We start from the raw sequence: 26,561 nt of genomic DNA, 5'->3' as shown, positions 1-26,561 counted from the left end.
GCAGCATTTTCTCCTAAGGGGAGCAAAATTTTAAATAACAACTTGTGAAGGAAACCGCGACGTTGTATGGGTGCATGCTTGCGGGCGTGCATACGTCCCCCATAGGCCGGCAATAGGCATACAGAGAGGCACCGTACCGCTCTGTACATAGAGAAAAGATAGGACATGTCCTATCTGTCCCCGTTCTACGGAGCCGTGTGCCATGGAGTGCTGTGGAGAGGGCTCACCACTCCTCCTCTCCATGGTGCCGTACATATGTCCGCCCGGCCGTAGCTGTGCAGGCATACGTTCATGTGAATGTAGCCTTAGGTTTACTAAAGTGACTGGAATGATAAAACAGATCCTACTGCATTGAGCATCTCCATCATCAGTTCAAAATATCTTTACTTTTATAACTTTCACCAGCTACATACATTAAGTGTTTTAAGTTAATAAACCTAGCAATCTCACTCAAGGATAAGTAAAAGAAAAAAAAAATCTTGTTGGGCTAAGAATTTCGTCCTTTTTAAAATAAAAAGAGCAGTGCATTAGCAAATAGAATTCTTGTAATGAAACAGATAGTAACGGCAATAGCCCAGGTATTAGTGTTTCGTTATATATTTTGTTTTACAGAGGGATGGTATATTTTTCTATCTGTGCTAACCTCCACAGCAGCGCCTTGGAGACCACATGATTCTTCATAGTTGATGGCAATATGTTCACCTTTAAACCTAAAGGTTAAGTCGTGTTTCTCCCCCCTCATCCTGTAATCCCTGAATCTTAAGCTTCTTCAGAAATTTATTTATAAGTTACTGTTACTACTTACTACTGCTTCATAGGATTCGTCAACTAATAGGATTCAGAACAGCCCTCCCATTCTCAGATATTGTGAATCCGAAGTATATAAAGAGAAGTGAGGGGTGATGTCAGTAGTAGAACATATCCAGGAAATTGTTTAACAGTCTCAATCACGTTTCAGGTAAGAAGTGCAGAAGAGTATGAAATATTTGTATTTTGCATATTGAATTTTTAGATTTCACTAAGAAACTTAAAACAAGCACTTACCCCATTTTATTTAAGAGTGTGTTAAGAAAAAAGTAAGAAGTAGATGCTTCGAATATAGATAAGGGGACAGAGTTTGTCTACAAGAGCTTTGAAGCTCTGCAATGTTATTGGATGGATAATTTTCATTACGTGGATGGAATATTTCATTTTTTAATTAATAATTTTTAATAATTTATATGCTTATCCAGAATGACATTTCTAAACTACTTTGAGTTAAAGAGATGTTATTTTTACTCTTTCTATGCACAGGGACAGATTCATGTATTTCCTTGGGGCCCTCTAGTTTAGGAGGTCCCCAAATAGCGGTAGTGGTCAGATGGTGCTGATTCTCCCTAAGTGGTTGCCTAAAAAACATTGCATTGGCATCCACAGAATGCTAATATACTTTAAAGCGGTGTGGTGCGAATTTATTATGAAATAACAAATATGTTATGCAGCAGTTCTAGGTCTCCTGACAGAGGCAAAGTTAGAACACTTAAACATGATGCTTACTGAAATGTGAGCACTGTGGATGGGGAAGCAACCCATCCAAACACCCACCTACCAATGTTGGTGTCCTACTAGTTGTGTTGCACTGAGAACACTTTGCTCCTATGCCCACAGCGGCACAGGTAGGATCAGAAAGGGATTCAAGATGCTCTACCCTGTACATCTGCGATGATGCTTTGCAATGCTGTGCAGTTGACCACCTGGGAATACTCCTGTAAGCTTATGTAGCTAGAAAATGGGGCAGTTAATATTAAGTTAAAGCACCTTAACCCCTTAGTGACATGGACTGAAAAGGCTCTAGTGACCGGGCATTTTTAGCGAATATTTGTAAACGGCGTTTTAAGGGCCATAACTTTATTTTGCGTGCTACCTTAAAATTTTTTGTTTTGGGACACATAAAGCTACTTAAAACGTATTAAAAGTAAAAAAAAATGTTTTCATATATATTTTTATTTGGGGTTAAAAGTGGAAAGTCTAAAAACGTTGCTGCAGACTCTGGACCTGTACCCGCTGACGTCTAAAGTCATAGGACGGTCCGAGAAGAGATAGTGATTCATTTGTAAGCACAAAGCCATTTGTATTTACAAAGCCATAGCGCATCCAACCATGCAAACAAAGGAAAACATCATTCAGGACTAGCACAGCAACAGTTTCCTAGTCTAGGGAAGTAAATATGTTATTAATGTATCCCTGGTGGTCCAGGGTACAATAGATGTTAATATATATGTATATATATATATATATATATATATATATATATAAATAATATTTGGAAGTAAATGTCTCAGTATGCCTCTGGGTAGCCTAGGACGGTGTGGGATTGTAAATGTAGTGTAGGGATCCCTGGAGGTCTGGGGAAGTAAGGGTGTTAACCTTGTATATATGTGGTGGCGTAGCACAGTCAAGTGGCACATTTCAGAATCTTAGGATATTAATTTTTTAGGATCCATAGGGGTCTATGGCAGGCAATAAGTTCTATTTAAAGGACATCTACTACCCAGATGAAGGAATGTAAATCAAGCACACTTCCATGTTGGTGTGTGCCACCTCTGGCAGGATCTGCTCTTTCTTTAGCTTCTTCTGTCCTGGTTTTTACAAAATTATGCAAAATGAGCCTGAGGGGCTCTCTGCTCCATAGATGTTAATGGAGCCTGGAGCTCCATGAGCACAGTTGCATCATTTTTAAAGCCTTATTTTCTTAAAAACAATGGCATAAGAAGCTTAAAGAAGAGAGGGTGCACACCGGCATGTAAGTGTGCTTGGTTTACAATCCTTCATCCTGGGGTAGATTTCCAAAAACATTCTGGTAGGTTGATTAGACTGTGAGCCTCATTGGGGACAGGGACTGATTTGGCTAGCTTTGTGCAACGCTGCATAATATGTGTGCGCTATATAAATAAAGAATGATTTATTTATATTTATTGAGATGTCCTTTAAAATCCCTGGTGGAGAGTAGTGGAAGTGTTATGTGTTTTGTTATAATATATTTTACAGCTAATATTGAGTAGTTATTAAAATGTTATGGTTCTAGTAATGTCATCCTATTTTCTCTGTGTCTGGTCAGACTACTTCAGGAATCCTCTGCTGGATCATTACAATGCCTTTTGTAGAACTGTTGAGGGAATAGTGCACGTTTACTGGCAATTGAAAGTAAATAATTATGCTTTCAATGGAATGGAATAAATGCTGTTTATCATAAACATTTTCACTATGGCCACTAAGCCCAATAATAGACTTGCACTTACTATTTATGTAGGGGATTTCTTTGCAGCAGTTACCGAATTTAAATCACAGTACAGAGAGAATTACAATAGAAGACAACACCTCTATGGAAAACTTCAGCGTTGTCTTCACTTCTGACAATATATATGATGTCACAGCTTATCTGCTCTGCCTTCTTTGGAAAATGATCTCTATATAGATATCTCACAGCTGATTAACACCTCCAGGCAGAACTTGCCTAAAAATGCTCCATAAAGTCGGCCTCAGTCTGTTGCTATCTATGACTGTGAGGCTGATGAAAAGTACTGTATATCACAAAATATTGTTAACAAAAGCTCAGAGATCCTAAAATACAAAATCTATGTATGTATATAGCAAAAAGATATTGCTGGTTCAAGCACCATAAGTGCTAGTTTGTACAAAAGATTTTGGCCTGAATTTTCCACGTGGAGAATCCATTGCATATTTGTATTGAAATCAATGGAAGGATAATGGCATAAAGGGCATGTAGATCAAAATCAGTGTTAAATACTGGCGTGTGAACTAAGCCAAAGCATATTAAAGATATATATATGTATATGATTAGTAAATAGAAATGGTAAATTAGATACAAATAATTGTTCTATGCTAAGTTTCCCTGTAATCTATTTCTTAGATGTGTTATGTTATCTACACTTATGTTTTTAGGGGCTCCTGGTTTGACACAGCCAGGATCACAGTGCCCTCTACTGTATAGTGTACTTCTTTCTCCAAATCCTATATTATTCTTGTGACTGTAAGGTCTACCACATCCCACTAATGCTGTTCAATTGTTCTTATTCTTATATTTAACTACTTACCTGACTAAATGTCTCCTTTTTATTGCCAATTATCAAAAAGATTTACACGCATATATCCCGAAGACATGTAACATCTATCACATATCTGTAGTAGTCCCAGGGCAGAAGTGACAGCAAATGATACATTTAGAAGCTTTGAGTTGGTATGATCACATGGATTCCAAATTTATATCTGTTTTATAATATTTTAATACATTTTTAAAAGTTAAAAGATTTTGTAAAAAGATAATTCTTTTGCCATTTTGTCATATTCTGACACCAATAACTTCTCCATACTTCAGTGTACGTACAGAACTGTGTAAGGTGTAATTTTTTGCGGGACGAGATGACATTTTCAATACTAAAGATATTGGGGATTGTAGGTCTTTTTGATAACTTTTTGTGCAAAATCTTATGTGCTGTAAAATGGCTAAAAAGTGTCCTTATGTGGTTCCCCATTGGGAATAATTGTTTATATTTATTTATTTATTTTTATATCAGTTATAGTAATGTAGTGAACACCCATCATTGTATAAAGAGCGCTCAGCCAGTGAGACCTCTTCATGCATCCTTAACGGCAATATGATATACAGTTTTATCATAATGGGTTAACCCCTTCGTGTCGCAGCATTTTATTTCGCTCTCCACCTGCAAAAAAAGTTTTTCTGTGTACAGAGCTATGTGAGGACTTATTTTCTGTGTTACAAATTTTACTTCTCAGTGACATTAATTATTATTCCATGCCGTTTACCGGGAACTTGGGTAAAATTTCCAAATGTGGCGAAATTGGCAAAGCATTTAGAATTTTTATTTTTTATTATTCTTTAATTTTTTTTTTTTCAGACCCTCTAGGGTACTTTACCCCTAGACGGTCTGATCGTTCTTACCATATACTGCATGCAATACTAATATATTGCAGTATATGGTGTTTTTACACAGTATTCATTACAATGTGCCATTGCCAATTTGTAGCGAATCTGCAGATGCCATGCAGTCTTGCGTCTAACAAACCAGGCTGTCATGGCAAACGATCGCTGCTCCCCGATGAAGTGACAGGGAACGATCTCAACAAAGATGTCAGCAAACACACCACCATTTTTTAAATGCCACCGATGGCACTGCACGCAGAAATCAAAAGGTTAATACAAACGGAGCTAGCACTGATCTCATGAGCCCTCTTCATACAGTGGTAAGAGTTCTTTGCCGTACGTGTATGGCACAGAGCATGAAGGGGTTAAGGACTTTAAATGTGCTGTAAAATGGCTAAAAAGATCACAGCTCTCGCTCATTCTGTATGTGGTCATTGATGTTTGTGCTGCTTTCCTGCAAACTTATTAATAATTATCCACAGTTCAACTGTTATTGTGATTTTATGATGCTTGATAAAGAATAGATTTTCTAAAAAAATAAGGTCATTTATTTGAATCAGTAAACGGACTAATTCCTCTTCTGCTGTCCATTGCAGGTCTAAATCAATATGGCAGATGGTTCCAAGTAAGTAAACAATGTGGATAAACTCAAGGCAATTAAACTTAAAGGCAATCTGTCATTAGGATTGCGGTCCACAAACTGCATGCAATCTATTTTCTAGGACCATGAGACTTCACAATGATCCCCTATATTTTGGATAATTTATCATTATGTAAAAATACTGTGATTGCTGAATTCATTTAACCTGTAGGTCGCAGGGGTGGAGAAGAAGCAGCCTGGAAGGTCCCCTACTGGTTTGGTTACATTACACAAGCTAGGAGGCAGCTCCTGCGACTAGTTTATGTAGTACTAATTTACATAATTTGAGCCAAGAGGGGACATCATGTGTGACTCTTCTTCACCCCTGGGCCTCCATATAGGTCATTTAAATACAGCATTCTCGCTCTCCTAGTCATAATAGATAATCCATACCCTTTTAAAGACATACACATGAGATATTTTTATCTTAAATTCAGATATTTTATCTTTTTTTACCTTTCCTCCTAACTCTTACAACTTTTATATTTATTTCCAGAGTTTTCAAGAAAACCAGTCCTGATGGAAAGGTGAGAAAGCGCAAAATGCAATTCAGCCTGCAGGCAGCATGTGACAGAGCAAGAGACTGCATTTTCAATGTGACAAGGCCCCTGAAATTCAACAGACTGTTTCCCTTCTCTCCTAGTTATCAATCTATCTTGGAAAACGTGATTTTGTGGATCATGTCGAATTTGTAGAGCCTGTTGGTCAGTTGATAAATATCCTTTCTAAGATTAGTACAAGTAGAGTAGTTTTTCTAATATTTCAGTGTAATAGTCCATTCTTCATCTTCTTGCAGATGGAGTAATTTTAATTGATCCAGAATACCAAAAGGACAAGAAAGGTAAAGTGACATGACATGACACTATTCTTAATATTGTGTATTGTAAAACATTTATTGGAGACACTTCAATTATAGTCATATATTGCGTTTGTTTAAGTATTGACTATAAAACTATGGACTGTTTTTAGTATAAATAAATGACTTGTCCATTAATTCTCCCATCCTGTCTTTTTGTATAGTGTTTGTGGTGCTAACATGTGCTTTCCGCTATGGTCGGGATGACATGGAGCTCATTGGTTTGAGTTTCAGAAAGGACCTGTATGTGCTTTCTTGCCAAGTGTATCCTCCATTGCCCGAAGACAAGAAGCCACTAACACCACTGCAAGAGAAACTACGTGCTAAGTTGGGGGATAATGCCTTTCCTTTCAGTTTTAATGTGAGTTTACTTTAGGGCTTTTTAAACAGGCAAGTGATCAGGTGAACTATCTCAAAATCAATGGAGCACTGAACAATGGCCATAGTAAAGGTGACATCCCCTCATCACCCCAGAAATAGAAATCACACTATCCCACAAAATTGTCAAAATACTGCTGTTCTCTAGCATTGATCACAGACAAATAAAAGTCCTGAATAGAAAAGCAAAAAAGACTTTTCAGTAGTGGTGCAAGTAAATCATTAGTATAGGGGCAGCAATCAATAAGTATAGAATCCACAAAGAACTTTCTAAAATGTTTATAAATCCATCAAATATTATATAATGACATGAGCTGCGGCTTCTAAGTCTGTCACACATAATACTGCCTACTGAGCTGTGGCACCTATACCTATATAATGTGGTATTCTACTTAAATGTGGATTGGCCACATAAATTATACTAACAGTTTAAGTATAAGATTCTCATAGTTTAACCTAAATAATACTTACTCTATTAAAGCCATGGGTCACATGACCACCGGCCAGCTTAAACTTGCTCTGTTAAAGGGGTATAATATAAGCTAATATGTAATTAGATGTTATTTAAAATTTTGCTTAGCAGAAAAATGCTGTTGACATACACTGTGATCGAGAATTAAAATGCTACTGGCCCTTTTATCAGTCCTGTGACTTTATCCCTGTAAAGGAGACACACGACAGAAGATGGCCGTCTGTCACATGTCCAGACCACATGTCCTGCACCTGCCTGGGCAGGTCATGTGATCACCACTATGTTTCTGTAGTTGGTTGGTTGTAGTGCATCCAGTATGGCCAGTGTTGTGGTGAGACATCATCCCAGTGAGGTAATGTGCAGTGATGGCTGTTACACATCATTACTATGGAACAGATCATGGGACTTGTATTTGTAGATGGCAGCCATCTAGGTGATAACTCCACCTAAAGGCCATAAAATTTTGTGAATCATAAAATCAAAGTATTTAAGCTCCATTTTGTGACTAATGACATTGAGTTTTATTATATTCATTTATTTATATCATCAGACGTTTTTTTTAGACATTCATATTCCGGAATACCCCTTTAAAGTTTAGTATACGTGGACAACCCCTTTGTGTAACTGGTGCAATCACTTTTTTAGCATTTTATTTTTCAGTAAACATTAATTATGTGCAATTTATTTAGGCCTTGAATAATGGAATCCTCCCCCTCATTTTTAATTAAAGCCACTTTTTTTTAAATACACAGTTTTTTATATAATATACAAACTGTTTCAATGGTCTTGATAACCTTTAACAAATTCATACTTGCAAACAACTTGACAATAAGTTTTATTTTTCCTTCTTTATCTACAATTTCCAGATGGCCAAGAATTTGCCATGTTCTGTCACACTGCAACCAGGACCGGAGGATTCGGGAAAGGTAAGCATTGCAATAGGTAAAAAATATTTTCTGATTCAACTTTCAATTACCTGTAATGGGGCAGCTGTGTACACACACAACATGCAGCTCTGTTCACATATGAATACAGGTTGCCTCTCTTTACAGTCTACTGTAAAGAACATATTTTTAATCCAGAGCTACAATCAATTCTCAGCTTTTTAGTTAAGATCAGGTGTATAGAATCAGGGCTGCAGGTGTCAACAGCTGCATTAGAGCAACTTAAGGGGGTTTCTGTATTTAGGAAACACAGTCAGAATGTAAAGTTTGTATAAAACCTATACTTGCCTCAGAACTTGCCCTAAATTTTTGTTTGTACAATAAAACAGTATTGAAAGATTCCTGTTGATACATATAATACATGTATGTATTCATTAATTAGGGCCTTATGCACACAAATATGGAATGTGCCGGTGTCCTAGCCGTTCAGCATATGCAAAGTTGAATTCCACCAAGTTGGTACATTAGGTGTTGGTTAGGTGGGCCAAAGTTACTCTGCAGTTCAGATAGCGAGCAGCAGCAATGTGTGAAACCCAAAAATGCCCACACATGCCATGCACTTTGCAGCAGCTCCAGCAGGTCTGTTTACTTGGCAAGGAACCTTTGCACCAACAAATTCAGAATATGCCCAAGGCACGGGATGTGCAGAATGGCCTGCCTAAAAAAGTAGAGGCAGCTAGGAATAACATATTGTAGGACAGCCACCACCGTAATTTTATCTTCCAGTCAGGACCAGGGCTCGCAGGTGAGATGTTCCAAACTTACACTTATTCTTCACTCAATTGTTTGGGGCATAAAAAGCTGAACAGTTCCCATGGATGGTGTGGACAGGTTTGGTGGAAGTTGTAGTGGTGTCACATCCTCCTTTTGCGAGGAGACAGGTGGCCTTGTCACTTGCAAGGCGTTGTAGATTTGTACAACCAAATCAGCAGAGGGAGCCTTAGGTGGGGCATGGTCAAACACATGATGCTTACTTTAGGGACTGGTAGCACAACATGCAAATGAAAAGATTTTTGGCTTTGTTAGAGAACATTTTAAACATTGCTCCTCTGAGATCCTCTCGGCTAGCCTTAGTATGCTCAGCTCTGGCCACAGTGGGCAGTAGCATGCCACGTTGTGGCTATAGGCACATTCCACAGGCAAACTGCACATATGTCTGCAACTTCTAGTGGATGGCCCATGGAATCCCACCAACACAAGTTATCATAGAGCATCAGTAACCGCTCCATGACCTTTGGCTGAGATTCCTTGCTGTTTTGAATGGGGGTGAGGTTGGAGGCTTTGCACAAAAGAGGTGGAGCCAGTTGAGGACATTCTGATGCAACTTGAGCCACATTGCAATGTAACTGACCAATGCCTTATAGGGGTTATCCCACTGTAGCAAGTTAGGCCATATCCACATCTCTATGGAGTGGACGGAGATAGCAAGCTTCCAATGGATAGGGCCTAACTTGCTATGATGGGACAACCCCTTTAACTTCTCTGACCTTTCCATTCTGGCAGTACACAAGCAGTACTTGACACTGCCTTGAAAAGGTTGGGTCCTTTTGTGACTACCCATACCATCTTCTAGTGCACTGGCATTAGCAGCTTTTTCATTTATTTATTTATGTTATTATTTGAAGTATTTTTCCTAGCTCATTTTTGTCAGGGCACCATTTTTCTGTCCTCTAGCCCTTACTAACCCTATTTTGCAGCAATTCACGTTCCCATTGGTTGACATGGAGTTCGTGCTTGGATTTAAGTTTTTACAGAAGTCCGGTTTCTTAACCAAAATGTTTCCTGGTATTTAACCCCTTAAGGATGCAGCCAGTTTATAGCTTAAGGCTCAGCCCCATTTTTTGCATTCTGACTTGCGTCGCTTTATATGGTTATAACTTTTGAACACTGTTACTTATCAAAGTGATCATGAGAATGTTTTTTCCTCTTCCTTCATTTTAGTAGTACATTTTGGATGATAAGTAAATTTACAAAAAAAATTAAAAAATGATGAAATTTTTTGAAACATTTGCCATTTTCGAAATTCGAAATTATCACGCTTTCAGGCAAATACATTTACCACCTAAATAAGTTGCTGAATAACATAAAATAGTTACTGTTTTGAATGAAATTTTAAATATTTAACATTAAAAAAACCTATACAATTCACCCATTTTCAAATCTGGACCCCTCAAACTATCAGAAACAGCTTTTAGGAAGATTGTTAACCCCTTGAGATCTTCATAGTAGTTATATCAAAATGGAGGCGAAATTTAGAAAGGTGAAATTTTGTCGGTTATACGTACATTTAGCCCTAAAATTTAAACATTTCCAAAATAATAAAAGAGAAAACCTATCTTACAATTTGTTCTGCAATTTCTCCCAAGTACACAGACCCCCTACCTGTGCCAGTTACTTGTTTTATGGTTGCACAGTGAGGCACAGAAGGGAAGGAGCGCCCTGCAGCTGCCAGGATTTTAGTTTCCTCACTGGCTCCTTTTGTAGGCTATAAAATTTTCGTTTTTGTCGTTATTGGGGCCATGTGATGGCATTTTTTTGCAGGATGAGATGCTTTTTCAAGTGTTACCATTTCAGGGTTGGTATCCCCAAATTTATTCACTTTTTTTGAGGGCAGGAGTAGAAAAGCATCAATTGTGTAGTGGATTTTTTACTTTTTTTTGGTGTTCACCGTATAGACTAAAATCATGTTATCTTTATTCTATGAGTCAATATGATTACGGGGATCCCATACTTGAATATTTTTTCTTATGTTTTACTAAATTTGCCAAATCCTAATGAGGGGGAAAATCTATCATTTATTCATCACCGTTTATCAAGTGGCATGACATTTTTACTTTTTTGGCTTTGGAGCTGGTTGATGGTTTGTTTTTTTGTTGGACATGTTGTACTTTGCAACAATATCATTCTGGAGTACATATGTTTTTTTTATCACTTTTTATAGCATTTTTTGTGGGATTTTGCAGGTTTTTAACAGTTATTTTTATGGCGTTCATTGTGCGGGTTCAATAATTATTTACTTTTATTCTACGGGTTGTTACGGAAGTGATGATACTATATATGTGGGATTTGTGTTATGATTTAGACTTTTTTGTGCATTATATGTCTCTTTATATGTTATGGGGCTTATGGGCATTTTTATAGATTTTATTTATTTTTTATGAATAACTTTTTTTAACTTCTTTACTAGTTCCACCATGGGACATGAACGAGCAATCATCTGATTGCTTGTTCATGATAATACTCTGCCATACTGATGTACATTCATAGGCTGAAACTGTGCCTTTAAGATGACATCACAGACAGCATTTTACAGGCACTGCCTGCAGACAGGCTGGAGCTAAGGGCTGCCATTGGAACAATCGGCACCACTGAAGACGACACATGGGGGGGGCAATCGTGTGGCAGAGATCCCCAGAATTCAGTTTAAGTGCCACGGTCGCAATTCCAACCCAGCTCCCATATCGAGCTGAGGCGGCATCAGCTCAGTGTCAATATAACAGAAGCTGAGCGTTAAAGAGAGCAAATGTTTAAATATTTAATAAATCAGAAAATATGAAAACATATGTAATAAATAGTAGTGATAATGAAACGGTTTACAATTTTGCATCAATCTAAACTGGAGAACAAAAATAGAGAACAACAAACAATTTCCTAAATGTCAAAGTCATTGTGCAGTATATACTAATATGAGTAACATAGCAGTATATTAAAGGGGTATTCTCATCTGGGCATTCACATAGAGTTTCATTAATCTGCCATATATAAACATTTCTTCAATTAGATGTTATTAAAAAAAATGTTCCTGTGTGAAGATAATTTATCATAATGTAGTGATATGGTCCCTTAGAAACCAGACTGTGTCCCTGGATACGGCCACCTCTGCTTGAGGGATTGCACAAAGAAACAAAATGTTATTGTATATGAAATGTCTGGGAGTTACTACATGTCGCACAGCCGTCCTGTGGTAATGAATCCAGGAATCCAGGAAGTCAGGCAGGACTCAATAGCGCATGTCTGGCCACTGCTGCCAAAATGTGAGGTGGTCATAACCAAGGAAGCCATCTTGTTTCTAAGGGACAACATGACTACATTTATGAGAAATTATCTTCACACAGGAGCAATTTTTTAACAGCATCCAATTGAAGAAATGTTTATATATGGCAGATTAATGAAACTGAATGTAAATGCCCAGATGAGAATACCTCTTTAAGCTTATTTCATTAATTGTATTTATTGTAAACCACAGAATAAAAATGTGAGATTATTGTAAAAGAACACCGATAAAAAATTAGTGAACACTTTCAGTACAACTGGCAAAAAATCCTTCAAATGTTGATTAATGGAGATTACATTATTTCTGAAAAAAATCAAGTGATCATACATTGTTCTCTAATTTCCAGTGTATATGTAAAATGCTTGTTTTAATTTCTAAAAACTGATCAGACCAGAAAAACACTGCTGGATTATTGCTTATGCTTTTCCTAAAGTTCTTGTCCTCATATCACTTCATCTCTTGCAGCCATGTGGAGTAGATTTTGAAGTGAGAGGTTTCTGTGGAGAAAATACTGAAGAAAAAGTGCACAAAAAGTAAGAATGCATTTATTTCAGTGAAATGAGCAGATATAGGGGGTCATTTACTAAGGGCCCGATTCACGTTTTCCCGGCGTGTTACCCGAATATTTCCGATTTGTAACGATTTTCCCTGTATTGCCCCAGGATTTTGGCGCACGCAATCGGATTGTGGCGCATTGGTGCTGGCATGCACGCGACGGAAATGGGGGGGGCGTGGCCGAACCAAAACCCGACGGATTCAAAAAAACCGCCGCATTTTTTAAAAAAAAGTGTCGTTGGACTCGCGCTTACCTTCACCCACGATGGCTTGGTGAACTCCAGTGCATTCCGATGCTCTTCAGCGCAGCAGCGACACCTGGTGGACGTCGGAGGAACTACACCTGGATCGCGAATGGACCGGGTAAGTAAATCTTCCCCATAATGTCACATGATGTATATATCTTGTTGCTTATGTTAATAATTACATATTATATTTTCATGAAGTATGAATCCACACCATTGCTCAGCAACCTGCTGAATTCTAAAAAGGTCAAATACATCATAGGTCAAATACTGAAATACAAAAATAATAACATCAAGCTCTGACAGATAAAAGCTGTAATCTAAAGATGGCACTCAAATCGATATTAAAATAACGTAATTAGTAGCTATAGTGTAGTTCATATTTCACAACACTTTCACACACAACAGACCTCTTATTCCCTAGCAGAATGCCTTTGGATTGTGAATTTACTCATGCAATTAAAGGGGTTGGCCATTCTATGTCTAAATATCCCACTATGCAGTGCCCAAATCCTTTGTTTTAACCTTCCTATAAGGTTATATGTGGTCTGTTGAGCCGCTTTGGTGGTGCACATCTGAAGGCAGAATCATAGTGAAAACGTGTCGGGTGCAGCCAGCGTCTTTCACCTCAAGTCTGGGGTGCTAAACCAGCCGGAGTGTAGATAATTGGGGGTTGAAAGTCTGATTTCATAAATAAACGTGTGAAGATTTATTGTAAAAGTAAACAAAATCACAACAAATTACGATGATTAACCAAGCCCCTTTTTCAAGTGTGAATTTTCTTTTTTCTCGTTTTGCCCTGCATGTAGTAGTCTATCCTCCGCTAAATGCAGGACAAAGCAACGAGACAGAAAATTTGTACTTGAAAAAGGGGCTCAGTTAATCCCCCGAAACATGCTATGGATTTGTTATACAGGCGGTCCCCTACTTAAGAACACTCGACTTACAGACGACCCCTAGTTACAAACGGACCTCTGGATATTGGTAATTTATTGTGCTTTAGTCCTAGGCTACAATGATCAGCTGTAACAGTTATCACAGGTGTCTGTAATGAAGCTTTAGTGTTAATATTGATACTTATGACAACCCAACATTTTTAAAATGCAATTGTCACAGAGACCAAAAAAGTTCTGGCTGGGATTACAATGATAAAATATAGAGTTCCGACTTACATACAAATTCAACTTAAGAACAAACCTACAGACCCTATCTTGTATGTAACCCGGGGACTACCTGTATATAGTATATATCTGTGATTCTATACTTTTACAATATATTGTCACATGTTTATTACTGAAATCTAACATCTGACAAGCAAAAAGTCAGATTGACATATTCACATATGCCAAGAATCCCATTCTGGTCGCAACAGCACAGTGGACTTGTCTAAGGACTTTGATAGACAAGCTTTCCTTGTTCATGCCCCTGAGTGGTAGCATACACAAAGCAGTGGATGGCCACGCCTCTAGGGGCTGACGTCACGAGGACATTCGGTGGTACCATTGCAGAAACAAGAGTTTGTTTTTACAAGGGGCATCATAGAGGGATTATGGAACGTTGACAGGCAGGAAAGGCTAAGGAACATGTTTACCACTCACACATCTTTAATGGGATATGTTTACTGGAACGTGGCTATAACTCTATTCACAAGGCGAAGGCTTGCAAAAGCCTTTGGATATACAAACTTTTAATTGTTTAAATAAAATTTGGCAAGCGCCTAAACAAAAGTGGATTATAATATGGGCAATTTGGGTGGCCAACTGGGCCCCAAGGCTTCTAAACCAAACAACAATTTTGATACCTCTCTGTAGATAAAATAAGAAGGGCCCGGCACTACTAATACATATGTGTCAACTTGTGAAGCAAAGGTCTCTGAAACAGGGGCAATATTCATACACCCTAGGATCCATGGCAATCTTAATCCACCCTTAACCCCAAAATAAAGCCTCTATAGTTAGCAAGAATTAACTTTATATGTAATAAACTGTACACCACAGTGCGAGAGGGTATAATGTAAACCCTGTCACCTGAACGAGCCTTATATATCTAGAATCCCCGACCTCCTAATATATCAGGCAGATAGCCATGCATGCACCCCTTCACACCCCTCCAAAGGCACCTGGCATGAAGGTGGCATAAGAGGGAGAAAAGTTGCAATTCTTGGCAAGCAGAAAACTGGTGTACAAACTTTGATAAATATCACCCCCCCCCCCAGTGTGCTTTAAAATATAAAAAAAAGCCTAGACATAGAAAAAAAAAGCTATGACAAGAGCAGCACGTAACGCTGTCCCCCATAGACTAAGGAGCTGAAGCCCTGGATGAGGATAAGTTTTATAAAGCACTGATGGAACAAAACTCTAAAAGGCCTTATGGCCAGTTGCTATGGATCTACAGGATGTTTGCTGTAGAGTTATCTTTGTAATAATATTCTATTCTCTTCCCACAACCAGAAATACAGTTCGTCTTATCATTAGGAAAGTCCAGTTTGCCCCAGAAGTCACAGGACCAGCACCACGTGCAGAGATTACACGTCAGTTCATGATGTCAGACAAGCCATTGCAGCTGGAGGCCTCATTAGAGAAGGAGGTAACATCTCTCTATTATTTATGCTTTGTGCTGCTCATTACATTATACCATAGCTCCCAACCGTCCCGATTTTGACGGGACTTTCCCGTTTTTCTTACCTCTGCCCCGTGTCACGGGCAGCTATGAGATTGTCACGGATTTTCCCCCAGGTCCCGCTGTGTCCCCATAGTAAATACTTTGAAAGCCTGAACTCACAGTACAGAATGGCTTCTACAGACATCGGGAGGGAATCCTTTTCAGAGAAGTGTCGGGCTTAGCGGCGAGAGCAAGGACCACATCATCAGGTCAGATCAGCATCTGTCCATATTTGGTCACTGCATCTCCTAGGGTTCCCCAGAGCAGACATCGGGCAGGGAATCCTTTTCAGAGAAGTGTCGGGCTTAGCGGAGAGAGCAAGGACCACGTCATCAGCTTCAGATCAGCATCTGTCCATATTTGGTCACTGCATCTCCTAGGGTTCCCCAGAGCAGACATCGGGCAGGGAATCCTTTTCAGAGAAGTGTCGGCATAGCTGAGAGAGCAGGGACCACGTCATCAGGTCAGGTCACCATCTGTCCATATATGGTCTCCAGGGCTTCCCCAGACACAAGCTCTTTATTTAATTAAATTACATAAAGTTTTGCCCAGGCTGAGATTCGAACCTGGGACCCTCTGCACCATAGACAGGAGCTTAACTAACTGAGCTATAAGCCCAGTGATACAGAGCTGAGGATTTCTGGTAACTAAGAAGTGTTATCTGCCAGTGTTACACTGTGACACAGACTAATGCACTGATATATAGAGAGGGAATAATTACAATATAATCTCAGAGATTATTATTGTAATTATTGAGACTATTATTATAAATTTTATTATTTTTATTATTATGGAGATGATTATTAATAATAGTAAAAATAATAATAATCATCTCAATAATAATAATAATAATCATCTCCATAATAATAATAATAGTCTCAATAATTACAATAACCTCTGAGAAGATCCCTCCCTATATACCAAGGCAGTAAATCTGTGTCACAGTGTAACAATAGTCATAGTTCTTAGTTACCAAAATTCTCCATCTTGTTAATTGCTGAGATTATAGCTCAGTTGGTTGGGGCGCTGTGTCATTATTGTACATGGACACTGCAGGTTCTGGGTTCAAATCCCAATGAGGATAATTATTATTTTTTTTTTTATTGAGATGATTTTTATTATTATAATATGGCTAAAATTTGGGGCGTGGCCAGGGAGTGATTGGGGGTGTGGCTTAGGGGGATCGCCGCGGCACGCCACGTGTGCCGCCATTTTGTCCCTCTTTCCCTTTCACAAATGTTGGGAGGTATGTTATACCATAAACACATCAATAGAGGAAGGCAACTCATATTATAACCCACACTGAGGATTACACAGGCAATTACAGTATTCAATGGAAAAACTATGATGAACATAAGCCAAGGTGAAGCATATTTACAAAGTGTGAGATACACATTATACATACATCAACATTAAAGGAAATTTACTATGAAATTCATGCACGATAAACCAGGGACACTTACCTATACATCCAGGACTGGGACTGTGGCAATCTTCTTATATTTCTTAGCCATGGCCTCCTTCTCTCAAAATCAACTTTTGCAATTATAAGCCTAAAAGGCTCATTGGGGTGTTTCCAGAGCCCATCCATGCTGCCGCTTCAGAGGCTGTTAGACTGTCTACCCCTCCCCTCTCAGCACCTCCTCCTCCATCTGCATGATGTAACCTCACTGCAGCAGAGGAATTTTCGGCACACGGTGAGAGGGGAAAAGAGGTCACACTGTAACAGCTTGTGAATCAAGTAATCCCTATTTTATGAAAATATGGTTTAGAATATCAGTCAAGTATTAACGGCCCTCAAAACCTGTATAAAGAACCAAGGCTAAGTGCAGTAATAACATAAAACATAACTTTTTATAAGTATATCTTAAAATGAGAATCAACACACCAGCAGCATTCTATACCAGTACAACCAGAAGAACAATGACAATCATGGCTTAATGGCCATAACTACATAAGGTTAACCAACCATATAAGGGATAAAAATAAATGGTTCAATCATTTACTCAGGGGAGTACCAGCCGACAGGAGGTCAGAGGAAATGGGTTGAAGTTCAATAATAGGATCGGGATGGAATATCCCTAGAGGGCCCTGTCATGCCCCACAAATTAACTCCTGCCCTTACAAGGGCAGCACCAAACTTACCCTTGGAGCTATAATCACCCTGGTACACCCTGATAACATCCTGACACCTTTCTAAAGTGATATTCAATCTGCTACATCCATCAGGGGATAAGCAAAAAATCTGCCTGGGTCTACCGGGAGTATAATGGATGAAAGTAGTCACTCCTAATCAGGCCCTGGCGCCAGCACCTGGCTAACCCGGGCAAGTGCCGGGGGGGCCCCGGGGTACCCCCGGATCAATTGTACCAGTGTCGCTATAAGACACTGGTACAATTGATCACCATCCGGATCGATCACTTTTCTGCCTCTATGCTGCACTGGTCGGGAGCGCAGTATAGAGGCAGAATCTAAAACTCACCTGTCCCGGTTCCCACGATGCGGCGCTCCGCAGGGTATGCGACGGCTCTGAAGCCGGCGCACATGATGACATCAACGGATTACGTGTGCCGGCTTCAGAGCCGGCACGTACGGGAGGCCCAGGCCGAAGACAGCTGCAGGCGCTGCTCCGGGGGAACCAGGAAAGGTGAATTCTTTTTGCTTTTCCGGAGGGGAGTCAGTGTGTCCGCGGGGGGGGGGGGGGGGGTCAGTGTGTATACAGGGGGAGAGGGGGGGTTAGTGTTTCAGCAGGGGTGGTCAGTGTGTCCACAGGGGGAGGGGGGTTCAATGTGTCTGCAGGGGGAGGAGGGGGTCATTGTGTCAGCAGGGGGGGGTTCAGTGTGTCCGCAGGGGAGGGGGGGGTTCAGTATGTCCGCAGGGGAGGGGGGGGGGTTCAGTGTGTCCGCTGGGGGGGAAATCAGTGTGTCCCCGGGTCAGTGTGTCCGCAGGTGGAAGGGGGGTAGTCAGTGTGTCTGCAGGGGGACATCATTATTTCTACTGTCAGATAAGTGGATACAGGTGAGTTACTCAAGCCCAGGACTGCCCATCTGACAGTACAGAGCATAGTCAGCGTATTGGATACTGAAGTTGTGCTGAAAAGGCTTTCTACTGTCATTATGTCATTAGAGTGGTTCTGGGCTGGAGCTTGTTGCCTGGCTCCACCCACTTGACTGCAAACATCAGAAAATATGAACATTAATTGTTTGTGAATGGCTGGGGGCTAAAAAGAAAATGTAAACTACTCTGTAATGAGTGGATTAATAGCTATTAAAGGAGGTGAAAGTGGTAAATTCTCCTCTTTAAAGGAATGTTCTAAGATTTTTTTAATGATATCAGCTTTGTAGGTGCCTGACATCCAGTACCCCCCTTTTAGCTGTCTCATATTTTATAAACCTGATCATGACCTAACCTAAGGATGTCTTCAGGGCGGAATAAGACTGCCAAGGGCCCTGGGCTGTATGAATATTATTGCCCCTAAAGTACAGAATTCACTTGCCATATATGGTACTAGAATCAGGCTTCTTGGGAATGGTGGATGCGTGCCTTTTGCCTGCTTTCAATCTGTGCTTTCAGAGCGCTTTTAGGATCTTTAAAAGTCCTGAAATGGCTCTTGGGTACATGTGTACTGAGAGCAGGAACAGATTTATGAAGATGTCATGGGTGAAGGTCCTTCTCAGCATAAAATTTGGTCATGGGCCCCAGACTACTGCCCAAACTGCCATTATTATGACCCACTACTAGATGTGCTTTGCATGTACACTCACCGGCCACTTTATTAGGTACACCTGTCCAACTGCTCGTTAACACTTAATTTCTAATCAGCCAATCACATGGCGGCAACTCAGTGCATTTAGGCATGTAGACATGGTCAAGACAATATCCTGCAGTTCAAACCGAGCATCAGTATGGGGAAGAAAGGTGATTTGAGTGCCTTTGAACGTGGCATGGTTGCTGGTGCCAGAAGGGCTGGTCTGAGTATTTCAGAAACTGCTGATCTACTGGGATTTTCACGCACAACCATCTCTAGGGTTTACAGAGAATGGTCCGAAAAAGAAAAAACATCCAGTGAGCGGCAGTTCTGTGGGCGGAAATGCCTTGTTGATGCCAGAGGTCAGAGGAGAATGGGCAGACTGGTTCGAGCTGATAGAAAGGCAACAGTGACTCAAATCGCCACCCGTTACAACCAAGGTAGGCAGAAGAGCATCTCTGAACGCACAGTACGTCGAACTTTGAGGCAGCAGCAGAAGACCACACCGGGTGCCACTCCTTTCAGCTAAGAACAGGAAACTGAGGCTACAATTTGCACAAGCTCATCGAAATTGGACAGTAGAAGATTGGAAAAACGTTGCCTGGTCTGATGAGTCTCGATTTCTGCTGCGACATTCGGATGGTAGGGTCAGAATTTGGCGTCAACAACATGAAAGCATGGATCCATCCTGCCTTGTATCAACGGTTCAGGCTGGTGGTGGTGGTGTCATGGTGTGGGGAATATTTTCTTGGAACTCTTTGGGCCCCTTGGTACCAATTGAGCATCGTAGCAATGCCACAGCCTACCTGAGTATTGTTGATGACCATGTCCATCCCTTTATGACCACAGTGTACCCAACATCTGATGGCTACTTTCAGCAGGATAATGCGCCATGTCATAAAGCTGGAATCATCTCAGACTGGTTTCTTGAACATGACAATGAGGTCACTGTACTCAAATGGCCTCCACAGTCACCAGATCTCAATCCAATAGAGCATCTTTGGGATGTGGTGGAACGGGAGATTCGCATCATGGATGTGCAGCCGACAAATCTGCGGCAACTGTGTGATGCCATCATGTCAATATGGACCAAAATCTCTGAGGAATGCTTCCAGCACCTTGTTGAATCTATGCCACGAAGAATTGAGGCAGTTTTGAAGGCAAAAGGGGGTCCAACCCGTTACTAGCATGGTGTACCTAATAAAGTGGCCGGTGAGTGTATATAATTTCACATGAAGTGTAGATTCTGCACCACAGTCCATGTCCAATACAATAACAATTTATCTGTAATGCACCTGGATGACCACTACAGTTGGACCATAAGATGGGGCATTATCAGTGCTATCACTATTTTGCAATCCACATACAACCTTTCTATGTAAATGAACCATGCAAAATCAAATCAGTTATATCTGTTATATCAATTCTAATAATATTTTAGTATACAAATATCTCTCTTTTTACTCACTCATTTACTTTTCCCTTTGTAGATGTATTATCATGGTGAACCAATCACAATTAATGTGAAAATCAACAACTCAACCAATAAAATTGTGAAGAAGATCAAGATTACAGGTATAGAGTTCATAAAAAGGATTGTAAGACAGACTTGATCTAAAATCATTATAAAGAACAGGTCCCAGAGTAAACAACATGTCTGCAGAAAGTTCTCCAGACTTGTTAAGACATTATTTTTTATTGATACTGTGCCCAAGTGTGCCATGTGCCCAAAGCTGTTCAAATGACTAGGGCCTCCAGCCGCCAAACCACCCTCATGCCCCAAGACCTAATCCCCTGCACTTGACGAGACCACTGCAGCCCGTATTGGCCCACCTTTAATGAAATGGCCAAAGCAGAGCCCCCCACCATATATTAAATGACCACAGACTGTCCACTTTTAATGAAATGTTCAAAGCAGCTCAGAAACCCCCTCCCCTCCAATAACAGAAATTTCCACATTCGAGCCCCTTGAAAAAAAAAACTCTATACTCACCTACAGCTTCTTCTACCCGCGTCTGTCTTCCAGCCCCTTTGCAACACTATGACATCACGTGGCCATGACCCTGCCAAGTCATAGTATTGCACGCACGCCAGAAGAAGGGAAGGTGGAGCCTCCTATATGGTCCCGAGCCCCTGCCCATATTGCTATATGAAGATCCGCCATTGTTGTTGTGACAGACTCCCCTCTAATACAGTCACCAACTAATAAACTTTCCAGACACACCATCATGTCTATTGTTTAGATTAAGAATAATCTAGCTTTGGTGTTATATCTATTTGTGAACTTAGTTGAAGGAATATTTCCAACAATTCATACTCTCACCTCAGTGATAACATTGCATCATCCTATTACTATGCCTATAAGGGCCAACATCCTTCATCCCTATTTAACCATCTATAGATATTTCTTTCTAGACCCTCCTTATTTTTGCATTTGTTAAAAACTATTTCTATTGAATAAAATGCGGTAAAATGATCATCTGTTTCTATCTTTCAAGTGGAGCAAGTGACAGACGTGGTGTTATATTCACTGGACAAATACACAAAGATTGTTTTCAGCGAGGAAATGAAGTGAGTAAATAAAATGGTGCAGAGTCCACCTCGTCTCCTAGCTTATGACATTGATAGGACAATGGAAATGTTGCTGTGCTTTCTGCTGTGTCCCAGTATTATAGGTTTCTAAGACTACAACATATATAGGGCTCATTTTATCGGTCTTAGGTGATCAGTTGAACATCAAAATAATGTAAATGGAATACATAAAAATATGTCAGGTTGAAAACACAAATTCACAGTGTACAAATCCAGAGTAAGAGAAAAGTGGATGAGACCGTCAGATGTTGATGTTTGGTGTCCTTTGATTCATTATTTTCCTATACATTCCTGCCTAAGACTGAGGAGACAGGATAGCCACTGCAAAATTCCTGATTTCAGCCGATGCCTGTTTGCAGTGTGTTCATCCCATGCGTCCTGGTTTAAGTTCTTACTAAACAGAAGAATAAACCTGTGAGTCCTGCTTCCCTCACCCATAAGTTGATTCTTGCATCCATAAGATACTCAGTGGTAGTTTTATATGGGTATTTAAAGGAAACCTACCATCAGGAGTAAATGTGAGTAGGAGTCTACTCTACCATCAGGAGTAGATCTGATGGTAGATTCCTCCTGCCTTCCTCTACCCTAATCTGTAATTAAATAATCCTGGAACCTAATCTAACTTGTTAAAAACAAAGTGCCCCCGGCGCCTCTTACCTCCCCTGGCTCCAGAGGCGATCTCCACTGCTCGGCGCGTGCGTTCCCGCCTCCTAAGGCGCGCATGCACCAGGTAACTAAGATTTAAAGGGCCAGTGCACTTGATTAGCGCCGTCAGCCAGTGCGCACTGGCCCTATAAATCTTAGCGTCGTCATCCAGTGCGCGCATGAAAGAACTAAAAGTGGTGGCCAAAGCATACAGAGGAATGCTGGCCCGCTCATGAATATACGCGACCACAGGAATGAATTTCCATGGATTTGACCTCTTATTTGGTAAGAGGTCAGTGTTTCAAGGAAGATTTATCTAAACTTTCCCTAAATACATGAGAATAAATTTACCATAGATAGAAAGGGGCTGGGGAGTGGATTAGGTGAGCATGTTTGGATGGGGGTCTTTTTCGTACAGATACTGTATATGTAATTACAAGATTTCCTCTATTCTATCATTAGTGATACTGTAGCTGCAAATTCAGCATTCACACGGACATATTCAGTGATTCCACTACTAGCAAATAACCGGGAGAAGCGTGGTCTGGCACTGGATGGCAAATTGAAGCATGGAGACACCAACCTGGCATCATCAACAATGTAAATGCTTAGCTATTTATCTGCATTTATTCAGTCCTTTAATGGGATTAGTGGTCATCTTTATTAATTCAACACTGCCAAAGTTTACATTCAAAAATTACATTTTTTGATCTTCATTTTTTTTTAGTTTGCGCCCAGGAATGGACAAAGAAGTTATGGGCATGCTGGTGTCTTACAAAGTCAAAATCAATTTAATGGCATCTCGAGGAGGGTATGAGACCCAATAGAAACATTATAACTTATTATTGTACAAGATTGTAATTGAAAGTAGTGTAGTGTGGTATATTACCTCACAACATGTTTTTTTTTTCAATTTTCAGCATTCTAGGAGACCTTACTTCAAGGTAACTAAAGATTCACTAAATTGTGTTATTAAATCCTTCTATAACTAGTAATTACTACTGAAAAAAAAAATATATATATATATATATATATATATATACACACATACACACACACTTGATTATGCATCTAACCAATTCTAACATATACTGCTTATTCTATAGTGATGTTGGAGTGGAACTGCCTCTTATTCTAATGCATCCGAAACCATCAGAAGGTGAGTTCAGCTATTGAATTCATTGACACGTGAAAATATAATTTAGGAAGAAAGAATGTTTAGGAAATAATCCTTTTAAGACATTTGGTAGATCTGGTTTTGTTTTTTCAAATGATTACTTGTATGTTCTCTCCGTGTTTGCGTGGGTTTCCTCTGGGTCCTCTGGTTTCTTCCCACACTCCAAAACATACTGGTGGGTTGATTGTGAGCCCCATTGGGGACAGGGACTGATTTGGCAAGCTTTGTGCAGAGCTGCATAATCTGTGTGCAATATATAAATAAGGGATTTATTATTCTTATTAAGAGGCTTGGGAACAGTCCTTACCAGGTCAGATCTGGCAAAGTTTTCTACAGTAGTTTTCACCGGTTTTATAGATAATTCGGCAGTCAGGCCCAGTCCATTCACCCCGTGCTCCCTGTCCATAGTGGTGTGCAGCTCAGACAAGCCAAAGAGAAGGAATCATTATTATTATTAGAATTATTATTATAATGAATCTCCCCCATTTAATCTCTAGACCAATACATGAATGATGAATAAGACAATTTATTGTCAACCTCCCATTTTAGAAACAGTTGTGCCAGGCTTTTAGAAAACTACATATCCCAGCAATTTGTGAAAAAGCACAGCCTGTAGAGTGTAGAAACGTTGTACCATGCCCAGATAAGAATTAAACAGGAATACGCAGTCTACAAAAGATCCTTTAGTCCAGCATCTGAAAATCCAGACAGTTTAACAATTCTGCATTAGTTTCCAGTCCAACTGAAACATTAAGAAAAAAGATTATTCAGCACTTGTTGTTATTGATGTCAGATGAGATTACATGAAAAGTCTTAATATTATACTGGTCTAACAACCTTTTTTTTTTCTCTCCGATCCCTGCTTATGTTGCGGACACCTACAGTTTCAACAAGGTAAGAAAAATAAATAAGGATTACAGAGAATAAATGAATACACGTTCATGGACTTAACTGTAGTAAATATTAGTAAAAAAGTAACTAAGATAACTGTAGATAAATATAAATACAGGAAGAGATTTATCAGTTTTCTTTCATAGAAGCATTGAAATATTCGCAATTTCTTGCCATTATTCTGTCAAATATTCCACCTCCACGCCATCTGGGCATGGAGAGGGCGCGGCGCCTGATGGAGTGGGCCGGCATGGGCATTCCAGCCACGTGCCTGCACCCTTTTAAAAAATCTAATTTTTTAGTGTTATCCGCCAGCCGACACAGCCAACAAATACATCATGAGGTCTACGGATCATAATGTATTCACAGTGGAAGGGCTTTATCATATGACAGGGCAACGGGGTTTGATAGATCTACCTCACAGGGTCTCAAACCTGCATCATGTACATACAGAAACAAATTGGGACAAATATTCAGCAGTGATCCTTTACTTATATTTGGATTGCTAATCTGAGTAGAGCGTAGCTGCATTTTTTCTTTATAAAGATTGATTATAAATGTAATAAAAACATGTAAAAGTCATGCGGATGCCATTTGAGAACTTTGTTTACCTTTGCCTCATGGTGTCACGATGATTTACCTACCAGAATATATAGGGCTATGCTCACACATGCCAACCATGTCTTATTTTTATTTTCTAGCTTCTCCTTCCGTGACAAAACTTTACAAAAATGCAAATGCAGCTTAAGTGCTTTGGGGGTTGTAAGCAGAGCATCTAAGGGCTCCGGCTTCACAGCAATAACAAACCTGCTGCACTTTCACAACCCAGCACTTTCAAACTTTCCCCCTTCAGCTACACCCCTGTTACCCCCCTGAAGCACTTTAGTGAAGGTTTGGGATGGAAGAACCACATAGGCAGCAAATACAAAGGCATGGTTGGCATTTATGGGCATAGCCGTACATAACATAGCCATCAATTTGTGTAGGTAAATTGTGGTGATGGATTGTCTTTAATATGTACCGGGTTTACTAACTTTCCATCAAGGACAAGAATGGAACCATGGTAGGTCCCAGTGGAAGGGACAAGTTTAGGGTGCAGCAGAACAGCACCATTAATATGATAATTCAATAAAGAGTCAGAACAAGGAAGATACTAAATTAAATCCTGCAGCAAATCTGCCACATTATTTTAAACAAGGACAATCTTGCCCAATATGCAAATGATAGGTAGAATTGGGGGGTGGGCACTTGGGCCACTGTGGTTATACCACCGCACTCTGATTGTGGAACATAAGCCCCAATTCACATAAATTCTTGTGTTACAACTTAGGATACAGCTGACCTGGGCACAGTGGTCATTTTAGTTTCCATTACTTCTGTTTAAAAGTTCTTATAAGGTTATGAAAATTAATAAAAATTCAAATATGAAAAAATAAAAGTTCTTATAAGAAGTCACTTTCTTTAGTGGACATTGACCTAATCTTGAGCTGTCATTCACTTCTAGTGCTGAAGATGTGGTGATTGAGGAGTTTGCAAGGCAAAAGCTGCAAGGAGAACAAGATGATGAAGATGATAGGGAAGAAGCAGATAAAAGTTGACAATTTCACATGTTTAAAAAAAATCTATGGCTTATTGTCTCTTTAATGAAACTCATTTGGAAATCAGAAACTTGTAGTCATCATCTACATCATTAGCATTAGTTTGAGTATTCCTATAAATTCATGTCAAGGTAATAAAATAAAATGTGACTTTCTGCCTGCT

The 26,561-nt window shown here is 39.8% G+C and overlaps 2 protein-coding genes across 2 annotated transcripts in view; one reads left to right on the top strand and one right to left on the bottom strand.

The window, feature by feature from the left end:
- LOC140076494 (phosphatidylinositol 3,4,5-trisphosphate 5-phosphatase 2A-like) overlaps positions 1-17,387 on the bottom strand; it is an 85,546-nt gene extending 68,159 nt beyond the window's left edge. The window contains exon 1 of the mRNA XM_072123022.1: positions 17,211-17,387. The gene's annotated coding sequence lies outside the window, so the exon portion shown is untranslated. The remainder of the gene's footprint in view (positions 1-17,210) is intronic.
- Positions 842-26,561, top strand: ARR3 (arrestin 3). Its single transcript, XM_072123024.1, has 15 exons — positions 842-958; positions 5,539-5,567; positions 6,079-6,109; positions 6,226-6,286; positions 6,379-6,423; positions 6,603-6,799; positions 8,155-8,214; positions 12,752-12,819; positions 15,537-15,672; positions 20,986-21,070; positions 21,994-22,066; positions 23,195-23,332; positions 23,460-23,543; positions 23,653-23,676; positions 23,839-26,561. Exons 2-15 carry the CDS (start codon positions 5,551-5,553, stop codon positions 23,906-23,908), a joined length of 1,089 nt encoding a protein of 362 aa, XP_071979125.1. The 5' UTR covers positions 842-958; positions 5,539-5,550; the 3' UTR covers positions 23,909-26,561.

The sequence above is a fragment of the Engystomops pustulosus genome, chromosome 9 (assembly GCF_040894005.1).
Source record: "Engystomops pustulosus chromosome 9, aEngPut4.maternal, whole genome shotgun sequence".
In the NCBI taxonomy this organism is placed as follows: Eukaryota; Metazoa; Chordata; class Amphibia; order Anura; family Leptodactylidae; genus Engystomops; species Engystomops pustulosus.
Note: the sequence above shows the minus strand (reverse complement) of the source record. Positions and strands in the feature narration are given on the sequence as shown.

Coding starts and splice junctions, on each gene's coding strand:
- ARR3 (XM_072123024.1), top strand. Junction 6,110..6,225: donor AAACCAGTCCTGATGGAAAG/GTGAGAAAGCGC, acceptor CTTCTCTCCTAG/TTATCAATCTATCTTGGAAA. Junction 12,820..15,536: donor GAAGAAAAAGTGCACAAAAA/GTAAGAATGCAT, acceptor TCCCACAACCAG/AAATACAGTTCGTCTTATCA.